The following is a 26,164-nucleotide window of genomic DNA, read 5'->3' on the forward strand; positions in this document are numbered from 1 at the left end:
ACATGTGCCTTTTTTGGTTGTTGTCACCAGCTGAGTTGCATTTGAGGTCTGTAACCATAGCAACGCACGGGCATATTTGCTAGTAAATAATAAAAGACCATAACTAACGACCAGTGAACAACCCGGTCAACGTCAACAAACCAGAACCATTACGGACGGACGATGATACTGAGGTCAATCTCGGGGTTATGGCTTTGACCGGCTAGATAAGTCCCTCCTTGTTATCCTTGCATCATCTCAAGCACCTTGATCTCAGCAACAATATCATTTTGGGGCCAACCAGTCGTTTGCCGGAGTTCCTGGATGTGATGTCCAGCTCCTAATTTCACCAATTTAAAAGTCCATTAGCTCATTTGTTATGTCAAACATTGCATATACATGTTGTATGTTGAAATTAGGATTGTTTGTGATAATCTACAACTCTGTGGCCTCTTTACAAGTATGCCATTTTAAGCGGAAGGCCCAACTCGAACCAGAACAGAGTGTTCTGTTATGTTCTTCACCTTGAAAGAGAGCTAGGGTTAGGGAGAGGAGAGGAAAGGCTTAGATCCACCAAATCCATCCAATAGAAAGTGAAATCCGTGGAGGATTTGGAGCCTCCCCATTCTTGTTGTCTCCCACCTCTTGTATTGCTTATTTATATAGTGGATTACTCACCGCCGCCCGTGGTTTTTTCCTGCAAGGGGTTCCATGTAAATCTTGTGTCTGCCTTGAATTTTGTATTTTTTCCATATGTGTTGATTAAATCACCATCTTGCTTGCTATTGATCCATATGTGAAGTGGTTGCTTGTATGGATGAGTTGGCATGGGAGGCATATGTGTGTTCTTTTATATGTTGAGATGAGATGATGGGATTGATATTCTAGTGAATTAGCTGCTGCAAGTATTTTGTTATTGAATCATTGGACAGCTTGTGGTTTGAAAGTTTGAAGCATAGTTGCTATTTTGTTCATGCTCACAAGATGTTCAGTGAAATGCTTGTGACAAGTTAGTTTGCTAATTTGATTATTCTGCTACTCCATTGTTATCACAAGTGATATCAGAGCTATTAATTATCAAAGGCACCAATTAATCGTGCTGATTTGGTACAATATGTCAACATTAGAAGTGAGCAAGTTTGACTTTAAGGGTGACTTTCGGTTATGGCAAGTGAAAATGCAATCTATCCTAGTTGACAAGGGTTTAAATATTGCTTTGGAAGAAATCGATCCAGATTTGGCTAGCACATCAAAAGAAGAGTTGAAGAAGATAGATAAGAAGGCATTGACAGTTCTCTGTTTGGCTCTTGCTGATAATGTTTTGACGTAAGTTTGTGAGGAAAAATCTGCTATGGCACTTTGGAAGAAAATGGAATCTCTCTATTTGGATAAATCACTCTCAAGTCTTTTCTACCTCATGATGCATTTGTTTAGGATGTGTATGCTAGAAGGCACTCCTATCAAGCAATATATTGATGACTTTAACAAGGCGGTGCTTGATTATCAGAATGTTGCCAACTCTATGGATACAAATCATTTGGCTATTTTGTTCTTGTGTTCACTCCCAGATTTTTATGATAGCATCAGAGATTAGATCTTTTATGGCACATATTCTGTTTCTATGGATGATATCACTTCTATCCTTTTGTCTAAGGATTTGCTCAAGAAGTCTCATATGGAGAGTCATGGCCCAAGTGAGGGTATTGTTGTGAGTCGTGGGAGATCCGTAGAGCGTGGTCATAGTGGTGGTAATGCTTCTAGCAGTGGCAAGAGTAAATCTAAGGGCCATTCAAAGTCAGGTTCGGGCAACAAAGGTATTCAGTGCAGGTATTGCAAGGACTTTGGCCATTTCAAGTGGGATTGTCCCAAATTGAAGAAAAAAGAGGGACAAGCAAGGTGATGGTAGCAAGGGTGAGAATTCTTTAGCAGCTAGTGTGGCAGTAGCAGATGGTGATTCAGATGGTTTTGGTGAGTTATTTGTTGTCAGTGCAGACAGCTCTTCAGTTCGGCAATGTGCTTCTAGTATTTCAGCTGATGGTGATATGAGCTTCAGGACTAGTTGGATTCTTGATTCTACTTATTCTTACCATATATCTCCACACAGAGAGTGCTTTGCTACCTATGAACCATTGAATGGTTGCTCAGTCTCTATGGGTAATGACACAAAGTGCAGAGTTGTTGGTATTGGCACAATCAGATTCAAGATGTTTGATGGTATTGTTCGTACACTCACAGATGTTCACGATATGGTTGGGCTGAAGAAAAATTTGATCTCTTTCAAGGCACTTGATCGAAAAGGTTACAAATTTGTGACTCGTAGCTATTAGATCAAAGTTTTCAAAGGTTCCTTATGTGTGATGAAGGTTCTTACTACTCTTGATCCAGATGACTTGTATTTCTTACAGGGTAGTTTGCTTATTGGGTCAGCATCAGTGGCCTCTAGTTCCCAGGTTGATGATGAGATTATGATTGCATTGTGGCATATGAGATTGGGGCACATGTCAAGCATGGTATCGCAGATTTGAGTTGTCGTAGTCTGTTGGGCAGTCGAAAGATAGGTAGTTTGCAGTTCTGTGAGCATTGTGTTTTTGGGAAGCAAACTTGTTTGAGGTTCAGCAAGTTAGTTCACACGATGAAGGCCATTCTTGAGTATGTGCATATAGATTTGTGGGGTGATGCACCAGTAACATCTATTGGAGGTGGAAAATATTTGCTAACCTTTGTTGATGATTTCAGTAGGAAGGTTTGGGTCTACATCTTGAAGTCTAAAGATGAGAAATTTGCTCGTTTCTATCAATGGAAGACTATGGTGGAAACACAAATAGAAAGAAATATCAAATATTTGAGATCAGACAATGGCACTGAGTTCCGCTTAGGAGCGTTTGAGAAGTATTGTCAGGATGCTGGCATTATTCGATACTATACCACAGTTGGCACTCCACAGCAGAATGGAGTAGCGAAACATATGAACAGGATATTGCTGGAGAGGACTCATTGCATGCTCTCTCATGCCGGGTTACCACAGAGTCTTAGGGCAGAGGCAGTTACCATAGCATGCTAGTTGATCAATCACTCTCCATCGACAGCTATTGAGTGTAAGACACTAGAGGAGGTGTGGTCTGGAAAGCCACCTTAGTATGATCACTTGAGGGTATTTGGTTATCCGGCGTATGCACACATTCGCCAGAACAAGTTGCAACCTCAAGCTTTGAAGCGTGTCATTCTTGGTTATGGTGATGGAGTTAAAGGGTATCATTTGTGGTGTAAAGATTCTAGACCCCCTAAGGTGATCGTCAGTAGAGATGTGACCTTTGATGAGATGGCGATCATTACTCCAGCTTGTTGGCAATCGGAAGAGACTTCCACTTCAGGTGGAGCTTCTTCAGGTGGTGGTTCAGGGGCAGAGCAGGTAGCATAGAGGGTAACATTTGACGTGGAGACTCCAGTGACCAAGTCTACTACATTTCACAGTCAGCAGCAGCAGCAGTCATTGTTGTCAGAGTCTGCAGATGGTGTTCAGGGTGACACACATGAGGCAGATTTTGAGTCAGATGCAGCTGATGGACAGCTAGTGGATATAGTTTCAGGTGGAGCTTCAGATGATCCAAACTCTCCTATGGTTATTCACAGACACAAAGGAAACCAACAAATTTCTATGGAGAGTGGGTCACACCAGTAGCGAGAGGTAGAGGTACAGCTGCCTTCGCTTTGACAGTTGTTGAGGATATTGTTCATGATGAGCCTAGCACTTATAGAGAGGTGGTTATTAGTCCTCAAGCAGCTAGTTGGGTCCAGGCTATGGCAGAGGAGATGGAATCATTGCATAAAAATATTACTTGGGACTTGGTGTTGCTGCCCAAGGGGTGCAAGATTGTTGGATGTAAATGGGTGATTAAGCTGAAAGATGCTTCTCCAGATATTATTGCTCCAAGTTACAAAGCTAGATTTGTGGAAAAGGGGTTCAATCGGTTGATTACCATGAGGTATTTTCTCCAGTTGTAAAGCATACTTCAATTCGTGCTTTGCTAACTTTGGCTGCTCTATTTGATTTGGAATTAGAGCAAGTGGATGTGAAGACAGCATTTCTTCATGGTGAGCTTGAGGAGGAGATATTTATGGTATAGCCAAAGGGTTTTGTGGTTGAAGGTAAAGAAAACCACGTTTGTTTGCTAAAGAAGTCATTGTATGGCTTGAAGTAGTCTCCAAGGCAATGGTACTATCATTTTAATTCTTATGTTAGTAGGTATGGTTTTTAAAGAAGTTCATATGATGCTTGTGTGTTTCAGCAGGTGCTTGTAGATGGCTCAAGGGTGTACATGTTGCTTTATGTTGATGACATCCTTATTGCAGGAAAGAGTTGTTCTGCTATTGATGAAACAAAGGCCTTGCTCAAGAGTGAGTTTGAGATGAAGGATTTGGGTGCAGCCAGGAGGTTGTTGGGTATGGATATTCGTCATGACAGGTCTTTGGGCAGACTTTGGCTTTCACAAAGTCAATATATTGAGAAGGTTCTACATCGATTTCACATGTCACAATCGAAACCTGTTGCTACTCCTTTGGCACCACATTTCAGGTACTTCATTAGGGCCATTAGATACAGAGGGTGAAAGGTACATGTATGGAGTTCCTTATGCTTGTGCTGTTGGCAGTTTGATGTATGCTATGGTTTACACACGTCCAGATATTGCACATGCAGTTAGTGTTGTGAGCCGTTTTATGTCAAGTCCAAGCAACGAACATTGGAAGGTAGTACAATGGATCCTTAGATATCTTAGAGGCACAAATAAATATGGTTTGATGTTTGATAAGAGGGCAGCAAATCCAGGACAAGTTGTTGGTTATTCTGATTCTGATTTTGCTAGGGATCTTGATGAGAGGCGCTCTCTCACTGGTTATGTGTTTCAGCTTTGTGGGTCTTGTGTTAGCTGGAGGGTAACATTGCAGCATACAGTTGCTTTATCTACTACGGAAGCTGAGTTTATGTCTTTGACTAAGGCAGTGAAGGAGGCTATTTGGTTGCATGGTTTTCTGGGTGATTTGGGCATTGAGCAAGTTGATCGTGTTGTCTTTTGTGATAGTCAAAGTGCGATTCACCTTGCAAAAGATGAAAAGTTTCATGAGAGAATCAAGCATATTGATGTGCGAAATTTCTTTATTCGGCTTCATGTGAAAAAAAAAAGCTTTGTATGTTGAGAAAATTAGCACAAAAGACAACCCGACTAATATGTTAACCAAGGTGGTCCGGAAGGTCAAGTTTGAGCATTGCTTGAACTTGGTTTGTATTCATTCTTGCCTAATTTAGCTCCCCAGTGGAACATTGGTGGTGGTGAGTTTGTTACTTGTTGAACTATTCACTTGAAGATGAAACATTTGAAGATTGAGCTTTTGGCACCAAGAAGCTTGATGTGTTTGCTCTATGGTTTATTTATCGCTGAGGTGGAGAATTGTGATGTCCAGCTTCTAATTTCACCAATTTGAAAACCCATTAGCTCATTTGTTATGGCAAACATTGCATATACATGTTGTACATTAAAATTAGGCTGTTTGTGATAATCTACAACTCTCGAGGCTCTTTAAAGTCTGCCATTTTAACAGGCAGCCCCAACTCGAATCAGAACAGAGTGTTCTGTTATGTTCTTCACCTTGGAAGAGAGCTAGGGTTATAGAGAGGAGAGGAGAGGCTTAGATCCACCAAATCCATCCAATAGAAAGTGAAATCTGTGAGGGATTTGGAACCTCCCCATCCTTGTTGGCTCCCACCTCTTGTATTGCTTATTCATATAATGGATTGCTCGCCGTCGTCCGTGGTTTTTTTCCCGCAAGGGGTTTCCACCCAATGCGAATGAAATTGTCCCATGGTACGCTCCAAGCTTATCCTCCACTGATATCTCTTGATTATCAAATCTGCCTTTATGGTACCTCAACATGGATTCTGTAGACCTTAGCAGGATAGTTGATTGGGCTCATGTGGTCAACATGATTCCTTCCCTAAAGGTCCTTCGTCTTGCTCGTTGCTCCCTTACAAGTGCAAACCAATCTCTCCCGCATCTCAATCTTACGGACCTTCAGGAGCTTAAGTCTCTCTAATAACGTCTTTGGTCACCCAGTGGCATCATGTTGGTTCTGGAATTTGACAAGCCTCCAGCATCTCGATCTTAGGGAAACTTTTTTATACGGTAAAATTCCTGATGCATTGGGAAGTATGACGTCCCTCGAAGTCCTTGATTTTTCATCCAGTATTGGAAGCACAGGCATCATGACAGCAAACATGAGAAATCTATGCAATTTGGAAAGCATAGACTTGAGTAGCAGCAATCTTGATGGCAACATAGCAGAGTTATTTCAGAGATTACCCCAGTGTTACCCGAACAAACTGAAGGAAATGCGTTTGGGAGAAAACGATTTCAGTGGAGTGCTACCAAATTGGATAGGGCGATGGACCAGCTTAGTCATTCTTGATCTCTGTATAAACCGGATCACTGGACATCTGCCGTCTGTGATCCATATGCCCAATAATTTACACACTCTTGATCTTTCTGACAATCAATTGACTGGACCTATGACCTCTGCTAATCAATTAACCGGACCTATGCCCTCTGCTACCGGTACGCTCAATAATTTGATTAACATGGACCTCAGCGGCAATAATATCGATGGTGTGATTACCCATGAACACTTTGCTGGCCTAACCAAGTTAAAGCATATATATTGACTTGTCACGTAATTCCTTGAAAATCATGATTGATCCTGAGTTTTACCTCCCTTTAGACTTGAACGTGCACTTTTCGCATCTTGCCAGATGGGTCCTCTATTTCCTGTCTGGCTGCAGTCCCAGGCTGGTATTCTTTATCTAGACATATCAAACGCATCTATATTTGACAGGCTTCCAGATTGGTTTTTCCAATGCCTTTCAGATGGCTTGGAAGTTGGACATTTCAAAAAATGCAATCAATGGCACATTGCCAAAAAACTTGACAGATATCACATCATTAGAGGAATTCAACATGAATTCAAACCAGCTAACGGGTCCGATACCTCTGTTGCCGCGAAATCTGTATGCATTGGACATCCCCAGGAACTATTTGTCAGGGTCACTACCATCAAACATTTGTGAATCTAACACAAGCATCTTGAATTTAGCCAACAATCATTTGAAGGGAGATTTCCCACAATGCTTTTAGCCAAGGATGACCAAAGCACTACTGTTAAATAACAATATGCTATCTGGAAAGTTACAGTCCGTTCTGGAAACATACTCAGAACTGCTAATCCTCGATCTAGCATGGAATAAGTTCAATGGAAGCATTCCATCAACTATTACCAAGCTTGGAGGCCTTTATCATCTAAATCTGCCAGGCAACAATATATCTGGTACCTTACCCAATTTAACGTGCATGCAAACAGAGCGTTACCACGGTTTCCTCTGGAGGCGTGTGAATATGTCTCAGACTACGAAGGGCCAAGAACGCTATTACGATTTTATAGATAAAGCCGTGTTGAGCATTGACTTATCATCAAACCATTTGACGGGCGGAATTCCAGAAGAATTAGATGGAGTTGTAAATTTGAATTTATCGAGGAATAATTTGACAGAAAAGATTGGGGCCATGCATTCATTGGAATCGATTGACCTCTCAGAAAACAAGCTTCATGGAGAAATCCCACAAAGCCTATCAAATCTAACATATTTAAGCTTCCTGGACCTGTCGGACAATGATCTCATGGGAAGAATCCCATCAGGGGAGCAGCTCGATACCCTATACTCGCAGAACCCACAGATCTATGATGGCAACATTGGTCTTTGTGGATATCCTCTTAAGAAGAATTGCACCGATGGTAGTGAATTGAAGCATAGTGATGAAAAGAGAGATGAGCATGATTCTAAGGTACTTACATTTTTCTTTGGACTTGGCGTTGGATGTGTGGTTGATCTCTGGGTGGTGTTTTGTGTCATATTATTCAAGAGATCATTTGACAAAATCTATGTGGTTCTCGTTGTTGCATGGGCAAGATGGCCCAAAAAGACTGCTAGACATTAGGCCAGCCAATTGGTAAGGTTTAGTATTAAGGCGACTAGTAGCTCTATGAGTAAATAAAAAAGGAGATGCAGCAGTTTACATTTGTTGTGTTTGATGTATTCTTTGAAGTGAGACATTTTGATTGTTGTTCGATTCCTATTATATGTGTACACTATCAGTCTGTACTTTGTACTTGTGGTGAAGCCACACAATGAAGATTTGTAGTGAACTATATCTTTTACTATCAGTATGATGGATCATATTCGTGGTGCAACATTGATATCAACTGAATATAGTTCAGGTGGGTTGTACGTGGAAAATAAACAAATTTCTCCCAAATACATACGGATTGGAGGGAATGGTCGTCCATCCAAGGCCAGAACCGGAAATCAGAAGGGATAGAGAAAGGGAACGTTGAAAAGGAATGCAAGTTCAGCGAGGAGCTAATCAATCTATCCAAGGCCTCTCAGCAGTCAGCAGTCAGCAGCGCGAGATTATCAGCAGTGCGTATGCTTTGTGTGGCGATCTGTAAGGGTTCAGGAACATTAGGTCTCAAGGACAACAATCAATCCCACAGGTGCCTTGCCTTTTGCATAGGCAATTCAAGCTATATCGACAGCGACTGAAACATAACATATACACTCACACGGCATGAATCTAGCATGCTTAGGCTACTGCAAATCAGTAAAACATTCACCGAACATCACATAGACTAACACCGCAAATTCCCAATCACCTTTTTGCACTATATGCCAGAAACACAGCCCATCTCCAGCACATTTGGCAGTAAACATAGTTTAAAGCTGTAACACAGCTTCACAAAAGACCATCACCACAATCACCTGCATCTACTAATACTCTACATTTACTGATTCCCTACATCTACTGAACAAGGGCCGGACGCAAAATGCAGTCTTGTAAGCTAACTTACAACACCATTAACCCACTGTTCTTCACAAAAGACAGCCGCTTGGACCAGGATCACAAAAGCAAACAGAAGTTGATTGTCATAGGGGATCCGGTGTTCATGTCTGGTTGGACCGGGATCGCAGCCTGCTTGCAACACAGTCAGGGCTTCGTTCATACTTCCTCTTCCTTGCGGGCTTAGAAGATGGAGTGACACACCCAGCATCCTTATTGACCTGAACGTCCTGAGAATCAGATGTCACCACAGACTCGCTCTTTCTATCATCCTTGTAGTCATCAGAGTTCCTCTTAACTTGGAGGCAGGTCGTTTTGCTCTCCTTAGCTTTGCTGCTTGTTTCTCCATCCTCCAGGCTCTCCTTGGCAGCTGTAGCATCCTGATCAGAAATGCACGAGGTTTCTGATTTGTCAGAGAGCAGCTTGTTCGAGGAGTCAGCTGCGCTTGAATCCTCTGAGTTAGCTGATGCTCGCTGAGTTGCGATCAGATAGTGCGCCACAGATTTGTACCCAAGTCTGACAGCCTGCAAAATGGAAAACAACCATGTTCTCAGAACCACTGTATCCATTCATATATGCATACTAGCAACATGAGATCTAGTTCATCATTTAGCTTCTTCCTATTATTTTTATCAGTCATCATGATCCAAACATGTGGGGCTATGCTAGAGTCGAAACCTAACAATAGCCACATGATCACCAAAGAGAGATAATATTATACAATATAGTATAAATTAACTGCAATGAATGCATGAAGTTACTTCAGCTTCTAATAAAAGTATGGGATGTCCAAGTGTAAAATGTGTATTTATGTTAGTATATACACCTTCTTATATGCACAGCCAGTAGGGAACCATCCTTTCTTAGTTCTACATATACTGCAATTACAAATGCCACGGCAAACTGGACACATCCAGTTGGGATTCTTCTTAGCTTCTAGCACATTCTCACCATACCTGCATTGGTTACAAAATGTCAATCCAAAATAGATGATTAATCAAGTGCATACACACAGGGAGAAAAGAAACATGAGCTCAATTTAGAAACATGCAGAGTATTTCAACATTTTTCTACTAAAAGTAAGGGGACTTTGAATGTTTTTTATTGGTACAGACCTGCAACTGAAATTTTCTAACAAAACTAGGCCAGTTTTCAACAAAGTTCTATATTGCAATCCAAGTCCTACACAAATTTCACAGGCTTCCAAAAATTCAAAGAAAGAAATATAATTTAAGAATCAGTAAATCTATTTTGAATTGTGAACCATAAATCAGAAAGTTTCCATCATATTTCTGTTACTAATACTTCCTCTTATTTGACTAGCAATATCTATGAAAATATAGTACATAAATGAAAAAGGTCAAATATTATGGTAGTTTTCATAATGAATTTAATAATGCAATTACCCACAGCTCATTAATGCACAATCGATAATTCTATGCTTAGTTTTATCAAGCAGCAAAACCCATCAACATTTAATTAAGAAATGAGAATTTACTAAGAAAAAGCTCACCTCATGTACAAACAATCTCCACAGAACTGCCCTTGGACAATTTGGCATTTACAGCAGCTTGTGTGATGACCAAGAGTTTTCTGTCTGTACAATGAAAGCATTTTACATCAGGAAAATATGCCAAAAGGAAATTCTGCAATGCCATGGAACATACAATGCATACTGAGTCATGACAACAACAACTCCTATGTAACAGATCATAAAAACCTCCAATCAAGGGAAGTAACTTGGCATTCTTATACAATATAGAAGGAACTTTTTATTAAATATTTTATTGGACTCTAGACTCAAGTGTTCACATTGATTAATCTAGCATGCAAAAAGTAAATAGCATTAGGAAAGTGTTACAAAACATCAAAATCTGACGCTGTAAATTACCATTATTGATAAAGTTGTAAATTTATTTTGTTCATATTGCTGTAAATTAAGATCACATTACCCTTCTACCAAAAAAATTAACAGTACAACAGATAGAAAAGAAAACTGATGAAAAACTACAGCATTCCCAAATAGCTATTCCAGTAGAAACTTACCGGCACTGATGACAGGTTTGGCCTCTCACTTGATCATAGATGCGCTTACCATCCTTGCCATAACCATCCACAAAGAGAGTCCAAGGAGTGTTACATGTACCCAGAAGCTTCTCATGCTCTTCTGTGTAAATTTCTTCCTTGGCTCCAACCTCTAGTAATAACTCAGTTCTTCCACCTTCAGCATCTTTCTCCTTCTTCGGCTGAACTTCACAGTAGCTGACTGGTTCCACGCTCTTCAACCTAAAAAAACAGGGGTTTCAAGATTGCTGCTATAGTCATGAAAGAATTAATCGATGTACAAGTTCACGATTGCAGGAAATTTGCACGGACAATGTATCTTAAACTCAAGAATTTGACAGGTGGCACGAGAAATTTGAAGTACAAAAATAGCTCAGAATTTTACAATGCCTCACGGGAAGACATCCAATCAGATCCATTCAACATTGAAACGGCAAGCACAAAAGGAACATAGAGAGAGCGATATTTAATCCTGAAACATGTGAGGGGTGGAAGAGAAGAACACTAAAAACATCGCACCAACAAGAACTGCAGGGAAACTCATTCAGACAGCGGGATGAAAACTACTGTAGCATCGGAACTAGTAAGCCGCAAAAGATTACTGGATCGAGGCACAGCTTCACGCAGACACAGTACCTATACTCCGCATAAAGGAACAGATCTTGCAGCCGCTGCACGGGTTCGTTCCCCCAAGAAACGAGTCGGGGCGATCATATCTAGCAACTCAATAAGACGATTCCCCCAAGAAACGAACAGAGAGTATCATATCTAGCAACTCAAGAAGACGATTCGATCCGTACCTGAGCGACCTCCGCGCCGGCGGCGGCGGCGTCAGCTTCACCCTCGGCGCGGACCCCGGCTCCACGGGCTTCCGCCGCGGGCGCCCTCTGCCGGTAGCACCACCCCCGCCCGAGCCTCCGGCGGCGGCGGATTGGGTGAGCGTCTGCGCGAGGTCGAGGATGCCGAGCTTCTGCATCCGCTCCATGTTCTCCCGGATCCGGGCCGCCCTCTCCCGCTCGTAGTCCCCTCCCGCCGCGTCCAGCGGGGACACCGGGCTCCCCGGCGCCTCCGCCGCGGCGGCGGGGGGAACCTTCGGCGGCCGGCCTCGCCGAGCCGGTGCCGGTGCCGGTGCCGGCGCCGGCGACGGGTCCGCGGTGGTGGCCATGGCCGGAGACGCGGTCGGCGCGGGTTCTTGCGGCGGCGGCGGGGAGGGGAAGATTTCTCCGAGGAAGGGGAGGGAACTGTTCCCAATAGGAAAGTGGAGGGAACGGGGGTGGAGGCCGCAAGCGCAACGGTCAGATTGGTGGCCGGGCCGCCGGGGTGTGGGCGTGGGTTTTATGGGCGAGCTCGCCGGCGCTTGCTCCGGCACCCGCTGGTGGGGCCCGTCTCGGTTCCACCAGCACGGCTGACGCGTGGGACCGAGAGGCCCGCTAGCCGACGTCGGGCCCACCCGTCAGTTGCAGAGGGTGGGGAACGCGAGCGCGTCGCGGGCGCCCGTGGGGGCGTGGGTACGGAGCGTCGGGGCGCGCGCGAACGGGACGGGGGGGAGTGGAAGCGCGGGATCGGCCAGCGGGTTTCCCGCCTAAAGCTTGTCGTCTCAGACAGGTGGGACCGGACCCGAGGGGGGGGGGGGGCGGGAGGTGCGCGTGGGCGCACGCGAGGCCCGGCACGGATGGGATCGGCGGGGATGGGACTGGAGGGGCGCGGGGCCGATACGCGGCTCTCGGCTGGGTTAGGTCGCTGACAGGTGGGATACCAGCGGGGATGGTGGTGTGGGGGCGGTGAGGGAGGGTTGGGTCTCGCGTGAAGCGGTGGCCGAGCGGGGAGGCGGGAAGGGGAGGGCAGCGCGCGCGCGCAAGCTGCTAGCAGCAGTGTGCCAGGCCAGTGCGGCGCGGCACGCCACCACGGGCGACACAGGAGGCGAGGAGGTGGTAGCCTAGCTGGCTGTAGCTGCGTAGGCAACGGCGTGCTATTTTGGGAAATGGCTGGTCAGATTGACGGGAGATCTCGTGAAATCGGGAGTGCATGCGGGTCGTTCGGGCTGCAGGATTCGAATTTCGAGCTGAGGCGTTTCGTGACCGTTTTGTTTGTGGGTGCGAGTGGCCTCGGTTCATGCCGGTCTCAACTCTCAAAGTTGGGCGGGCGGACCTCTTGATCCGCTGGAGATGCAAAGGCACGCTTTCAATTCTTGGATTTAGAAGAAACTCTAGAGAGGACCTTCGCGTAGGAGGTCAAGCGTAGAGGTGTAAACGGATTGAATACGGACAGAAATCTGCACGTACGATTATAGATAATCTTTTTCTCGAATTCAGATTCGGGTATGGATAATGTCCGCTGTGTATAAATGGATATCGACAATATATATATATATATATATATATATATATATATATATATATATATATATATATACTTGAAGTATCCAGATAGCGGATATTAAATATGTGATATATGAATTCGGATATGGAGGATTTTAACCCCTTCAAACGGATCCTGATTCGAGTACCGACTGATAATATTGGTACCATTTTTCACCCCTGCTTAAGTGCCTTGGGATCCTTTATTTCACACGCTGCAGATAATATATTTGCACATGTGGGATAGGAAAAAGAATGGTCCGCTTGCTACTAATGACCGAAGCTCACACAGATGCAATAAAGCTTTTGTCTCGCTTTTCGGCACAATGACGAAGTGGGAGATAGAGCTATGAGATTCGAATACTTGGACTTTTTGCCTTGACTTTTGATTTTATCCATTATTCAGTATCTTCATGTATGGCGCTAGTGATGGAATGCATTAGTAATTCTGGGGGCTATCTACCATCCTCTTTCTCGGCTATCTACCATCCTCTTTCTCAAAACCATCCCCTTCATTTCACTCTCTCTTCATCTAAGCATGTGTTTGGTTTAAAGACCATGTAAAATCAAGGGCGGAGCTAGGTAGTGAGTACTGGTGCGGCCGCACCAAAAAAAAAATTTAGAGTCTCTTATCATCTCTATATTTTTCACCATGTTAAATTGAATGTTTATATATGCTATGAAGATGTCACACCCCCTTTAATTGTTCTCTAGCTCCACCCTTGTGTAGAATAGGTGGGGTCCGTTCATATTTTCTAAATTGGGTTCGACCCATCTCGTGCTTATTGAATGTGTTTGTTTCATCCTAATTTTTTTTGGCGAGAGGGATTGAGAAGGATGAATGGATATCCACCTTGACACCAGTCATAAGGTAGCCCCACATGTCATCCACTATTTTTCTTTTTCTTTATCTCCTATTTTTTCTATTCGAAGATTATCTTCTTCGTCTGAATCTCTATCAAGGCATCGAGTGGATGGAGGCCTGAGCTCCTCGCCGGCCGCATGAAAGCTGCCCCGCACTCTCATCGCCGCGCGTTGACCCGGTCGCCGCTCCTGGCCGGCCGCCTTAGCGCCGCCCCGGCCTCCGCTGCCACGAGCAACCCAGTTCCTTGCCGGTTGGCCGCCCTCTCCTCATTGCCTTCGTCCGCACCATGGCGCCCCTGTCCACACAGGCGGCCTCGCGCGGCGCCGTGCAGCTCCGCTGGTCTAGCTCCAGTGCTCCACCACGCCGTCCCATCCAGCTCCGCCAGCTCGGGCGCACCGCTCCCGCCCCACACGCGCGGCCCTGCCGACGCTGTCCAGCCCAGCTTTGACCGCACTGCGATGCCCCCATCCTGCACCTCCCCGTGAGTGCTCGCGCCTCTTGTCGGAGGTCAACTCGCTCGCTCTCACACGTCACACGCTGCAGGCGCGAGGTGGAGAGCGACGTTGTCCATCTGGGTCGAGATAGTCCCCTCGTTTCGGAGAAATCATTGCCTACCCGCATAAAATATTTTCTCTTGGAGTCACTCCAACTCACGTGCACTCATAACCAAACACAGATCCAACTAGTTGAACCCTCTATCCAAACGTATAAGGGTGCTTGAGCCCCCTACCCCACCCACCACCCACACATAAAAAAGGATTAGTAGGAGGGTAGCACGATAGCATATGAAAATGGTGGCGTTTGAGAGGCAACATGATAAAAAGAAGTAGCTCGATGCTTTCAGGGCTTGTTTGGTTCAAGGCCTGAAGCAAATCTGCCTGATCAAAACTCTGCTTGCTCCTTGCTTGTGGCGTGTTTGGTTGAAGTCCTGAGTAGCTGGCTAGATCAGGCAAGGTGTGTTGTCCCTAGGTCAACAAAATTGACTGCCTGGCTGCAGCACGGTTGTTGCCTACTCATTTTCGTGTTGCTTTTTTGTCTGGTTTTTGGTACCATGAGGCAACAATATCATGTAGCTTAATCAATGATATTTTGTTTCCAAATATTTTGTGACGGTTCCATTCGTTCGATTCCTGCTTTGATTAAATATTTTATCAATTCCATTCGTTCGATCCCTGCTTTGATTAAATATTTTATCAAAACGTGTTAAGATTTTATTCATTAGAAAAATATTTTACTAGCAAAACATTAGCACACACTATTAATTTTGATTATACTTAAAAAGCATATTTACCATGAGCATCTTGTGTCATTAGTATGCCTAGGTACAGGCTTCCAATCAAACGCATCATCTCCCAACTTGCCTGGTCAAGTAGAAGGCAACTCTCAGGCAGCACTTTTCACTGAGCAAGTCACTCGGGACTCCAAACAAGCCCTTGTAAAATGTTGTGCCGGAGGTGTGTGATGGTGGCGAGATGGGCTGATGTATTGTTATTAGCAATGAAAAAAACACGATGGGGGTCTCAAATAATGTTGAAAATAAACCTGAAGTCTAGACTTCTCTTCGTTGGGTCATTTTTCTTCTCCATCTCAAATAATTTTATTTTTCTATTGGGGGTTATTGAAATTGGGGACTATGTCATGAAGTTTTGCCGAACATCGACAAAAGAGCGCCAAGATGAGAGAATAGGTTTTGCCTAAAACTGCTAGATAGTGGAAACTCGAACAACCGCAGCGCCTCGCTACTCAGAGTCCTGCTGCTAGTGCTGTTGTTCTCACTACCGCTGCTTGTACATCGAGGAGCGTTTCCGCTTCACGTCATCCTTACACCGAAGCTCTAGTTAGTGAAAGTGTAGTAGCACTGTTTCATTTGCTGATTCAAAGCATAGATTGGTGTCATACGTATTATAATTTGTAAATATATTAAGTACAAAAATGTCTGGTAAATTTCTTAAAAAATGTCTTGTAAATGAGCACCTTGGACCAGGGTTCCTATCGGGCTTCCATGTGCCAGATAGGGATGATGGCTTAGGCCCATCAAAGGCCCATGAACGCCCCCACCTTCTTCCACCTTGCGTCCGGCATCGATCCTCCACCTGCCACCTCCGCCGCCGCTGCCCCGGCCGGCGGCTGCTGCGCCGTTCACCCACCATCCGTCCCTACCGTCTACCCCGTCCTTCCTCATGGCATTCCTCGTCCCCTAACGTTGGCCACTGCCCACCGACTGTTCGGTCGTGCTCGGCCGGCGGCGCTCCCGCTTCGCCTCGCCTCCACCGCCGACCAACCCGCCACCTTCATCGGGCTTCCGCCGCCACTGCATTCCTCCTTCTCTAAGGCCAGCGGCCATTGGAAGCCCCGAAACCCTAAGCCTAACCCCACCGACCTCGACCACCACCTCGGCCGATGGTGACCTCACCGCTGGCCGCTCCTCCACCACCCACCCGCTCCTCCGGACAAACCTCCATGACGGCGCAGGGCGCAGCGGCGCGCGGGGGAGGTAGCGGCGGAGAAAAAGGCAGCGGCAACGGGATCGGACAGCCTTCGATCCTTGCACGAATCTTAAAGTGCTGTGTGCCAAGTACTATGTGGCTACGGGAAGCCAGATAGATTTCCGAAATGTTAGTTATCTATACTATAAAGAGCGAGAGAATTGAAAACAATTCTCACCAAGAGTCACACCCCCGTACCCTTCCCAGAGGACCGAAAAACCTCAATCCTACCACCGAAGGTGCGATGAAGGGTGGGACGACGAAAAAACTGAACGAAGGAAAATGTTTCCACCGAAATCCACCGTTTTTTCTCAACCCGCGCGCGTGCTTACCCGCCCGCGCGCTATCTTTTAGCGTCATTTCTTTCCTTCTGAAACCCTCCCCTGATTTGCAGCCTTCCTTCTGAGACCCTTCCATGATTTGCATCGTTTCTTTCCTTTCTTACGGATGCCCTTTATAAGCGGTGGCAGGTTTCCTTCGAGCGTCCCGTCCTCCTTCTACCAAGGTGCCAGAACTCCACTGTGCGTCCACCGCCCGGATGGCCGGATCACATCAATCTGCCATCTCTGTGAAAATGGCAATCAGGTAAGGCCATTCTTCTTAGACTCTGCCCAAGATCAGGTATGGTACTACCGCACGTTTTTGTCCAAGATTTGACGGCGTGGTGCCTTGTTCAACCTAGATCAAAGATGTTGTTTCATGGTTCACCGGCTCACTCGTTGTCAGTGCTTTGATGTCCTAGAGAACCGTGGCTGGTAGGCAAATGTCAGGTCTCATTCTCCCATTCTGACAATTTAATGTTTCATGGTTCCCTGCATCTACTTTTGTTTTATTTCTGTTAGGTTCTAGGAGTAACTAATCCACAACATTGTATCCACATGGGTCGTCTGAGTTGCACTTGGAGATGTGACGAACACGCACGGGACATCGTTCCCTGAACGTGGTGTTAAGAGACGTGGAGAAGGTATGGTGTCGGAGATACAATTCTTATATTCTTCTGCAGGTCGATGTACATATTGATTCATCAGCAGTTGGCAATGGGGCCCTGGGTTCTGTTTTTGGTGTTGTTAGTTGTTACCACTTCAGCAGTAGTAGCAATGGCTTCTCGTGTACAGACAGGTAAACCTCCTCTGACTCTGAATCTGTGTTTCTTATTGATTAAATGCAGTATTCTCCTCCTACATATCTAGAATTAAGTATCCATGTATTTTCCAGCGGCTGAGACACACAGCCTCTTAGAGAAAGTCCTCTTAGTTTGCTCTAATCCGTGGTGCGATTGGTAAATCGCTGCTTGATTTGGTTGCCTTTCAGCAGAGAGGAGATGCAGAATCAACATTTAGATGAGCATATATATATGTTTGCTTTATGTGATTGAGTCTGTGTGATACAGACTAGGAACATTAGCATAGAGATGATATAGTATGAGTACCTTGCCTTAATAATTCTCCATCTGACCTGTGATGCTATGACTTTGGTAACGCGCTATGGTAAGCCTGATTATTTTGTGACTATGACATGCAATCCGTATTGGGATGAAATTGTGGTAGAGTTGTTGCCTGGACAGACGCCAAAGGACTGTCCTGATGTTGTTGCGCGGGTTTACCATGCTAAGCTCCTGGATCTCCATGATTTCTTGATAAAAAAGGGTCATCTTGGTACTGTTGCTGCATGGGCATACGTGACAGAGTTCCAGGAGAGGGGTCTTCCACACGAGCACTTTCTTTTGGTTATGGAGTCTGGAAGCAAGTTAAAGAGCCCTGATGATTATGATAAGTATATATCAGCGGAGATTCCTGATCCGAACAAATACCCGCAGTTGCATGAGATTGTTGTGAAGCACATGATGTATGGTCCTTGTGGTACCCTCAATAAAAATTGCCCTTGCATGGTTGACGGTCAGTGTCATTTCCGGTATCCTCAGCAGTTTAGTGAAACGACCGAATAAGGCAAGGACATGTACCCAATATATAGAAGAAGGGAAGATAGGCAAAAAGTAAAGGTTAGAGGAGAGGAATTGGATAATAGGTGGGTGGTACCTTATAATTCAGGATTTCTTATGAGGTATAACTGCCATATCAATGTTGAGATTTGCAGTAGCATCAACTTAGTTAAATATCTTTACAGATACATATATAAAGGCTATGATTGAACTTCGTTCTCTGTTGATGAAAAAGAAAATGAGCACAGTGTAATGAATGGGATCAAGAAGTACCGTGATGCAAGAATGATTACACCTATAGAAGCGGTTTACAGGTTGTTTGGTTTCAAGTTGTATTCAATGTGGCCGCCTGTCCTGCAGATGTAGGTACACCTTCCCAGTTTGTATTTTCTACTACAACTTTCAGGCAAGGCGGCAACTATGAATGCTTGATACATACCAAATGCTTGATTAGAGATTTTAATCAAGGCCTTCTGCTCCAGTGATCCATAGCCTTTTTGTTCTCAACCAAGGTAAGATGACTTTTCTTTTTTACTGCATATGGATCTCTTGATCTTGGAGAAGATTACTTGACCTTTGCTTGATTTGTCGACAGATTTGACTGAATATTTGTGGATAAGTTTTTTATTGCTTGATCTCCTTGGTAACAAGGAAAAGCACTTCAACAAGCTTCCATTTACCAGCTGCAGGGTGAGGAGGCAATTGGTTTGATTCGGTCTTACTGGTTTCAGGTGTGTGCTTCCTGTCAATGAAAAATGTTCATGCATGTACTGCTTATACCCCATCATTATTCATTTTAAGACCTGAAAGTAGGAAAGTTCATGTTGCCTTTTGGAACTTTGATAGGCTACTTTCCTACAAGTTTGTTTGGGAGTAAAGGTCTGAATATTGTAGTTTCAGTTATTTTCGTAGCAGTCATTCAATTGTCAAATTGACAGAATGTTGTTCGCATAGCATTTCTGCTTATTGATACTTCATATTTCTGTCACAGATGATACCATTCCATTGTTACATAGTATTCATATTTCAGATTTAATTTTCATTTAGTATTAATGCCACATCATTCCATTGCTAATAACTTGTATATAAGGTTACTGCTACCAAAAGGTTGGAACAGTAAAACATGAGACTGAGTCAGTACGAGGAATGGTGCTGATCAGGGTTGGAATGATGAGTGGGCACATTTTTTTTATCTTGAATACCTAAATGAATCATGTTTGGTGGCCTCTGATACAGCACAACTGTCTCTGCTTACCACTTCCGTTGTTTTTTTTACCTGTAATACTAACTGGAATCTGAACCTGAACTTTTGACTCCTATTCAGACATTCAGATATTGAGATTTAAATTACAAATCATTGAATATTTCTTTACATGATGGTTCCAAAAAATTAGGAATATAATGTTAATGATGTACTGCAGTTACAAGTAGCTGAGAGTTGTGATGAGAAAATAAAATCTATAGATGTGAAGAGCTTCATCAAGATATAAATTCTATGCAGCTTCTTATCTCCACCTCAATATGCAGGTTACTTATACCTAGCTTTTTGTTTGGAAAATAGAAAACATTATAGATTTTTCTTTGCTTTTGCTTGGAAGATAGAAATTTTAAAGGATTTACAATGTTGTCTATTTCCTACTACATCAAGTGATAACAACATTGTTACTTTGTAATTGTTTCCAGTTTAACATGTGGGATAAGTATAACCTTTTTATTTTCCTTTGCTCGACAAAACTGCCATCTTGGCTCTCTTTTCACTACGACGCTACCATTCATCTATATGACTGTACTAATGTATCGATCTTTAAGAGCATTTTTTTGATTTTGTAGTTGCTGCATGAAATATGCCTGGTTATAGTGCTGCTTGATTATTTTTTCTATAGCAACTCATGTTAAAAAAAAATTGCTTAGTTCCCTCCCCAACTGTTTGGTGGAAGCTTGGGAGAAAGGGGCTACCAAGGGTGGAGCCATGTAGCATCAATAAGGGTAGGGACAGGAGCAACAGCCTTGCAGACTGGCTTACAAGGTGAGACTCTCTCATGAGGTCTATTTGGAGGATTTTGGTAGTTCTGTTAAACAATAATATTTGGATAATTTTTCTATAATGTTATATGGCTAATTTATCAAAAGAACTACTGCAGAAAATAATACTATAACATCAATGGAAGAACTCATATGCATCTTACCATGTATATTCTTAGGTCACTAACCTATATTGCTATTTAGACTTCTTAGTTTCTAACCATCTATGTTCTTATTTTAAAACAGCCATAAATAACAAGCATTGTACATTCTTCTTTGTGACAGTTTGTTTCCGGTTTTTAAAATTTTAACAAGCAAAGAGGATTGAATAGTAATGGTTGATGAACATGATAAATTACTCTATATGTGAGCATTGGAATGTTTTTACCCTTTTATCTTTGAAATCATGTGGTGGAAAAAAACAATGGACCCCTGCTATTTTCATTTTGTTGAAGACCCATATAACGGCATTTTATACCTAGCCAAGTCCCCTGGTGATGAGCTAATACTAATGTGTGTACAAGGGCACGGTCTAAAATTCATTCGTCCATACTACAGGGCTCTCAAGAGTGAACTTGGTTGGTTTGAGAACGTTGAGGTCTGTTTATAGAGTTTTATTATATATATGTGCACCATAAGAGGTCTGTGTTGAGTTTTATTTTGAATACAATATGATTTTTAATAATATAGTAAACATTCAATATATGGTTGGAACCGGTTTCTCTATCCTTTTGATTGATGTGAGTCATGGTAATGGTTTATGTGGAAGGATGTAAACAAGTATCAAATCTAATTATGATGGAATGTTACCATATCAATAATTATGATGCCTTCTAGCTATGTAGGTATCTTGTATGTGATCTCTTTTATATCATGTGCGTGCCACATGTGCACTTCTACTAGTAAAAAAAACCCAAAATGTTAGGCACAAGGTTACTTGCTTGCAGGAGAAAAATAGAAAAAAAATCCCTCCTCATCTCTCCCTGAGATTTTTTTATTTTAGTATTTTGCGAAAATATATGGCCAAACAAAAAAATTGCAAATATAGACTTATATTGCCGTTTGAAATGGTGGAAGCAAGCTACCGCCAGTTAAACCGGCGGTAACTTCCTCTGAGCAATACACTTTCAAAAAATCATAACCAATTCATATGAACTTGGATGGAGATAAACTTTATATGAAAATTGTAGATATCGACGAAATCTACAACTTTGTAGTTTAAAATTTTTTCATTTAATATTATTTTGGTACTCAAATAATCAACACAACTTGTGTCGATTATTGGAGCATAAAGATGGCACCAAATGAAATGAAAACAGTTGACCTACCAAGTTGTAAATCTCATCGAGAACTACAATTTGTATATAAAACTTATCTCTATCCGAATTCATATGAATTAGTTATGATTTTTTGAACATGTGCTGTCTAATTTAGATCTAAAATTTGAATTTTAGATCTGAAACTTATGTCGATTATTTAAGCATCAAGATGACGCTAAATGAGGTTTGAACTACAAAGTTGTAGATCTCGTCGGGATCTACAATTTTCATATAAAGTTTATCTCCATCCAAGTTTATATGAATTAGTTATGATTTTTTAAAGATGATGTTCCCGGGGGAGGTGCCGTCGGTTGAACTGGCGGTAGTTTGCTTCCGCCGATTTAAAGATTTCCAATTTTTTTTGTTATATATTTTTGCAAAATATTAAAATAAAAATATAAAAATAAAAAACAACTCCTCCCTGACTGAAAGTCCTGAACGGACCCGGCCCAAATAACAGCTCGGCCTTCTCTCACTCAACCCGCGTGAGTCCATCCAGAGCGGCCCCTCTTCGGCCGCCATCCCTTCCCCGACGGCCCGACGGAGACGCCACGCCCGATTGCCTTCCGCGCCGCCATCGCGCTCGCAGAGTCGCGGCCCCTCCTCCTCCGCCGACTCAGGACCGCCGCCCCTCTGGTGGACCGCGATCCATCCTGCCCTGGATCGGCTCTTTCTCCCCTCCCTCCTGGTAAGGAAGCCCTAGCTTGCTGGATCTTTAGTCGCTGTGACTGGGAGCAACGGAACCCGGACCTTCACTGCGGTGGACGGACGGATCCTCCGACCCCATCTAGTTTGTGGCGGATTGGTTCGCTGCGTTCTGTGGTAGTAGAGCGGTTTATTTGTTTCCCCCAATTTTCTGGGTGGTTCAACTGACTGACACCATGCCCCCGTGAGGTTGGGAGTGTTGAGGGATGGAGTCTCAGTTGGAATTTATGGTTTCAACTGTCGTTGGTGATGCTAGTAGCTACTTGTCAAGAAATCTAGAGCTCTACAGGCCGCGGATTTTATCATTCCCCAATCCAGATGTTTTGTGGGCTCTGCGACATATGCCTAGGGATGCCCTGCGTAGCTACAATAGAGATTACTAAAGATGTACGATGAGTGTGAATGGCGTTTTTCGTTTGGGTGTAATCTTCCCACTAAGCAGCAGGCGAAGGCTAATGCACTGGATCGTGTGTTGCTCTACTGCTGAACAAGCAATTTTGATAAATTTGGGCCCTATATTAACTATTGACATTTCACATTGGTGTCCATATTCCTGTTTGCGTTGATGCTAGTGCTTGCGTCTGCGATGAAGCATCGCTTTGTTTCAGATTATCGAGTGCTAGTACTTTTGCATCACTAGTAACGGACAATGGTGCCGTTACATGGTAGGCTTAAGTATAGCTCCGCTATGCAGGTTTTTGTCTTTTGTGGCCCGTCGGTTATAGTATTTTATTATTTATTTCTGGGCTTGCTTAACGTGAATAGGATTTGCTAAGATCATTAAGGCCCCGTTTTCTTCCACTGACTTATTTTTAGCACCCGTCACATCGAATGTTTAGATACTAATTAGGAGTATTAAACGTAGACTATTTACAAAACCCATTACATAAGACGAATCTAAACGGCGAGACGAATCTATTAAGCCTAATTAGTCCATGATTTGACAATGTGGTGCTACAGTAAATATTTGCTAATGATGGATTAATTAGGCTTAATAGATTCGTCTCGCCGTTTAGATTCGTCTTATGTAATGGGTTTTGTAAATAGTCTACGTTTAATACTCCTAATTAGTATCTAAACATTCGATGTGACACGTGCTAAAAATAAGTCAGTTGAAGAAAACGCCCCCTAAATGCTGATAACTATTTCTTTTTGGTACGTTACTCTTCAATCTTTTCTGTGCGAGCAGGGAGTGCAAAGCATGTTTTCAATAACTTAGATACCATTAGTGTCAATTAGTCATAAAAAGGTGGATGGCTTGGATGTGCATTGCCAGCTATAAATATATTCCTCCTCAAGTCTTAAACAAGGGTGTCAATTTACTCAGTTAATAGGAAAGACTATTACCCGACGTGCGACACCGAATATAGCCTGTGAAAAAGGATTCGGTGTCTCATGTTATGATAGATGCGTAAGCAATATTTATTCATTAAATATTTAAATCGATGCTACCTGTCGGGTTAACTGAGCATCTGCTAGTAGCTATTTGTCTTGTAATATAAAATTTGACCTGAGCATGTTATGCCTCATCTAAACAAGCACGTAGAAATGTCTCAGGATGACCTTTTTTGTGAATATTACCTTGGCAAAAGGCTAATAGCTTTAACAAAATGAAAGGGGGGCTTATTTTGTTCCAAGATTATAGTTTATTTGCTAGCCAGTGCAATCACAGTTTTTTGTTTCTTTGAGGAAAGTATCTCATTCAACCAATAACAATATGGCACTGCTAGCGATGGGTGATGGTGAGGTACTGAGGTTTCTGGGTTTTAGCCTTTAGGGCAAAAGTATAGTTCTGCCGTGCAAAGTTTTCTGTCTTGACCAAGTGATGTAGTAAATGTTCTTTTTATATGGGAACTTTCTTAGCTCAAACAGGTTTGCTATGCCATCAGAATGTAATATTCTTTCTTTTTTCGCTGAAACTAAACTAAAGTGTAATCGGGAACTATCTTTTACTTATGCTGTTCTTGACACATTTCTTTGAGAGCCAATTGCAGAGTCACACCATATTAGCTTGGATGTGCATTTATTGGAGGGGGCAATATATTTATTACTAGGCCAGATCTTTAATTTTTAATGTGCGCAGATGGCCGGACGGATATGCAATTATAGTTATTGTGATATATGTAAACATAATTGCTCAAATTGGCTGGGCCATGCTGAAGTCGTCCTAACTGACGTGATTGTCCAAATTTCCAAATAGCTGTCTGTTGCGTTTCATCTGGTGTGCCCAGTAAGTTGTTTCATTAGGAACAGGTCACCTAGTTTGGGCAGCATAGTTTATAGAAGTTATTAAAACTATTCAAACTTGGTTTTGGCCATATTTCTGAAAACATTGCACCTGTTCTTCTACAACCTGCTTGGAACTAAAAGGCTGTTTTTTTTTAAATCTTTGGGAACTGCTGGTCCAATTATTTTATGCTATTGATAACCTTTTTGCTACAACAATGTGTTTTTATTTACTGCCCTATGTCAATGTGTTTGCTGCTAGAGGACAGTAAAGTTATAAAGTTTTACACTCAATACCCTTTATATTTTTTGTCTATGGCAGTGGGTTCATGTATTCCTTTGATGCTGATGTATGACCTGCATCATATTTATCTGCAGGTTTCAGCATTTGTGATATTCTTCTGCTGCTAGCTGTATCACAAGGAAAATGGCAAGCAAAGCAGGTGGTGATGGCAAAGAAGCCATAAATGAGCAAGTAATCGCCAACACTTATGCCAACATGCGCACCGAAATGAACCAACTCTACACCAAGATCACGGAGCTGGAGATGGAGGTCAGCGAGCACTCCCTTGTGATCGGCGCGATCGAGCCGCTGGACCCCTTGAGGCGCTGCTACAGGATGATTGGCGGCATCCTGGTGGAGAGGACCATCAAGGAGGTCCTGCCCGCGGTGAATCGCAACAAGGAGGGCCTCGAGGAGGTGATCGCTCGCATGCACGAGGCACTTGAGAGGAAGAAGAAGGAGATCACCGAGTTCGAGCTCAAGTACAAGATCAGGATCCGGAAGGCTGACAACGACGCTGAGGAAGGCGGGAAGAAAGAAGGCACTGCGCAGGGAGTTCTTGTTGGTCCTGCTGGGCAGTAAAGCTGAGTTAGAGAGACCTGCATGATTCAAGTTACTATATGGTGCCCAGACCGAGTTCGAGCTTAAGTACAAGATCAGGATTTAGAAGGCTGATAATGACGCCAAGGAAGGCACTGCGCAGGGCTTGTTGTCCTCCTGGGCAGTAAAACTTTGTTTAGATAGAATTGCATCTTACAAGTTTTACGGTGACCAGAATCCAAATTGCTCTTTGCTTGATGTGGAATGGTGTCTGTGTGTTTGTTTGGGGGTGATATGCTTCTTTAGAACTGACGATTTTGCGAAAAACAACTAGATTATGCTAAGATGAGGATCTCGTTGGGAGCTGAATGGTCTGCGCCAGTTGCGTCTTGAATAGTGTCTGTTCTCCAGGTGTTATGTTTCTGTCTCTTGATGGCGCG

The 26,164-nt window shown here is 43.3% G+C and overlaps 2 protein-coding genes and 1 pseudogene across 2 annotated transcripts; 2 read left to right on the forward strand and 1 right to left on the reverse strand.

Moving 5' to 3' along the window:
• Positions 1-8,018, forward strand: part of LOC140220277 (receptor-like protein EIX1) — a 76,992-nt pseudogene extending 68,974 nt beyond the window's left edge.
• Positions 8,019-8,678: 660 nt separating this feature from the next.
• Positions 8,679-12,291, reverse strand: LOC117834108 (uncharacterized). Its single transcript, XM_034713724.2, has 5 exons — positions 11,783-12,291; positions 10,965-11,204; positions 10,432-10,515; positions 9,745-9,874; positions 8,679-9,442 (listed from the first exon to the last, which is right to left on the reverse strand). Exons 1-5 carry the CDS (start codon positions 12,145-12,147, stop codon positions 9,023-9,025), a joined length of 1,239 nt encoding a protein of 412 aa, XP_034569615.1. The 5' UTR covers positions 12,148-12,291; the 3' UTR covers positions 8,679-9,022.
• A 10,177-nt stretch (positions 12,292-22,468) lies between these two features.
• On the forward strand, positions 22,469-26,093 carry LOC117833034 (prefoldin subunit 2). Its single transcript, XM_034712374.2, has 2 exons — positions 22,469-22,658; positions 25,280-26,093. Exon 2 carries the CDS (start codon positions 25,329-25,331, stop codon positions 25,764-25,766), a length of 438 nt encoding a protein of 145 aa, XP_034568265.1. The 5' UTR covers positions 22,469-22,658; positions 25,280-25,328; the 3' UTR covers positions 25,767-26,093.
• The last annotated feature ends 71 nt before the right edge of the window (positions 26,094-26,164 follow it).

Source organism: Setaria viridis, chromosome 8 (assembly GCF_005286985.2).
Source record: "Setaria viridis chromosome 8, Setaria_viridis_v4.0, whole genome shotgun sequence".
Classification (NCBI taxonomy): domain Eukaryota; kingdom Viridiplantae; phylum Streptophyta; class Magnoliopsida; order Poales; family Poaceae; genus Setaria; species Setaria viridis.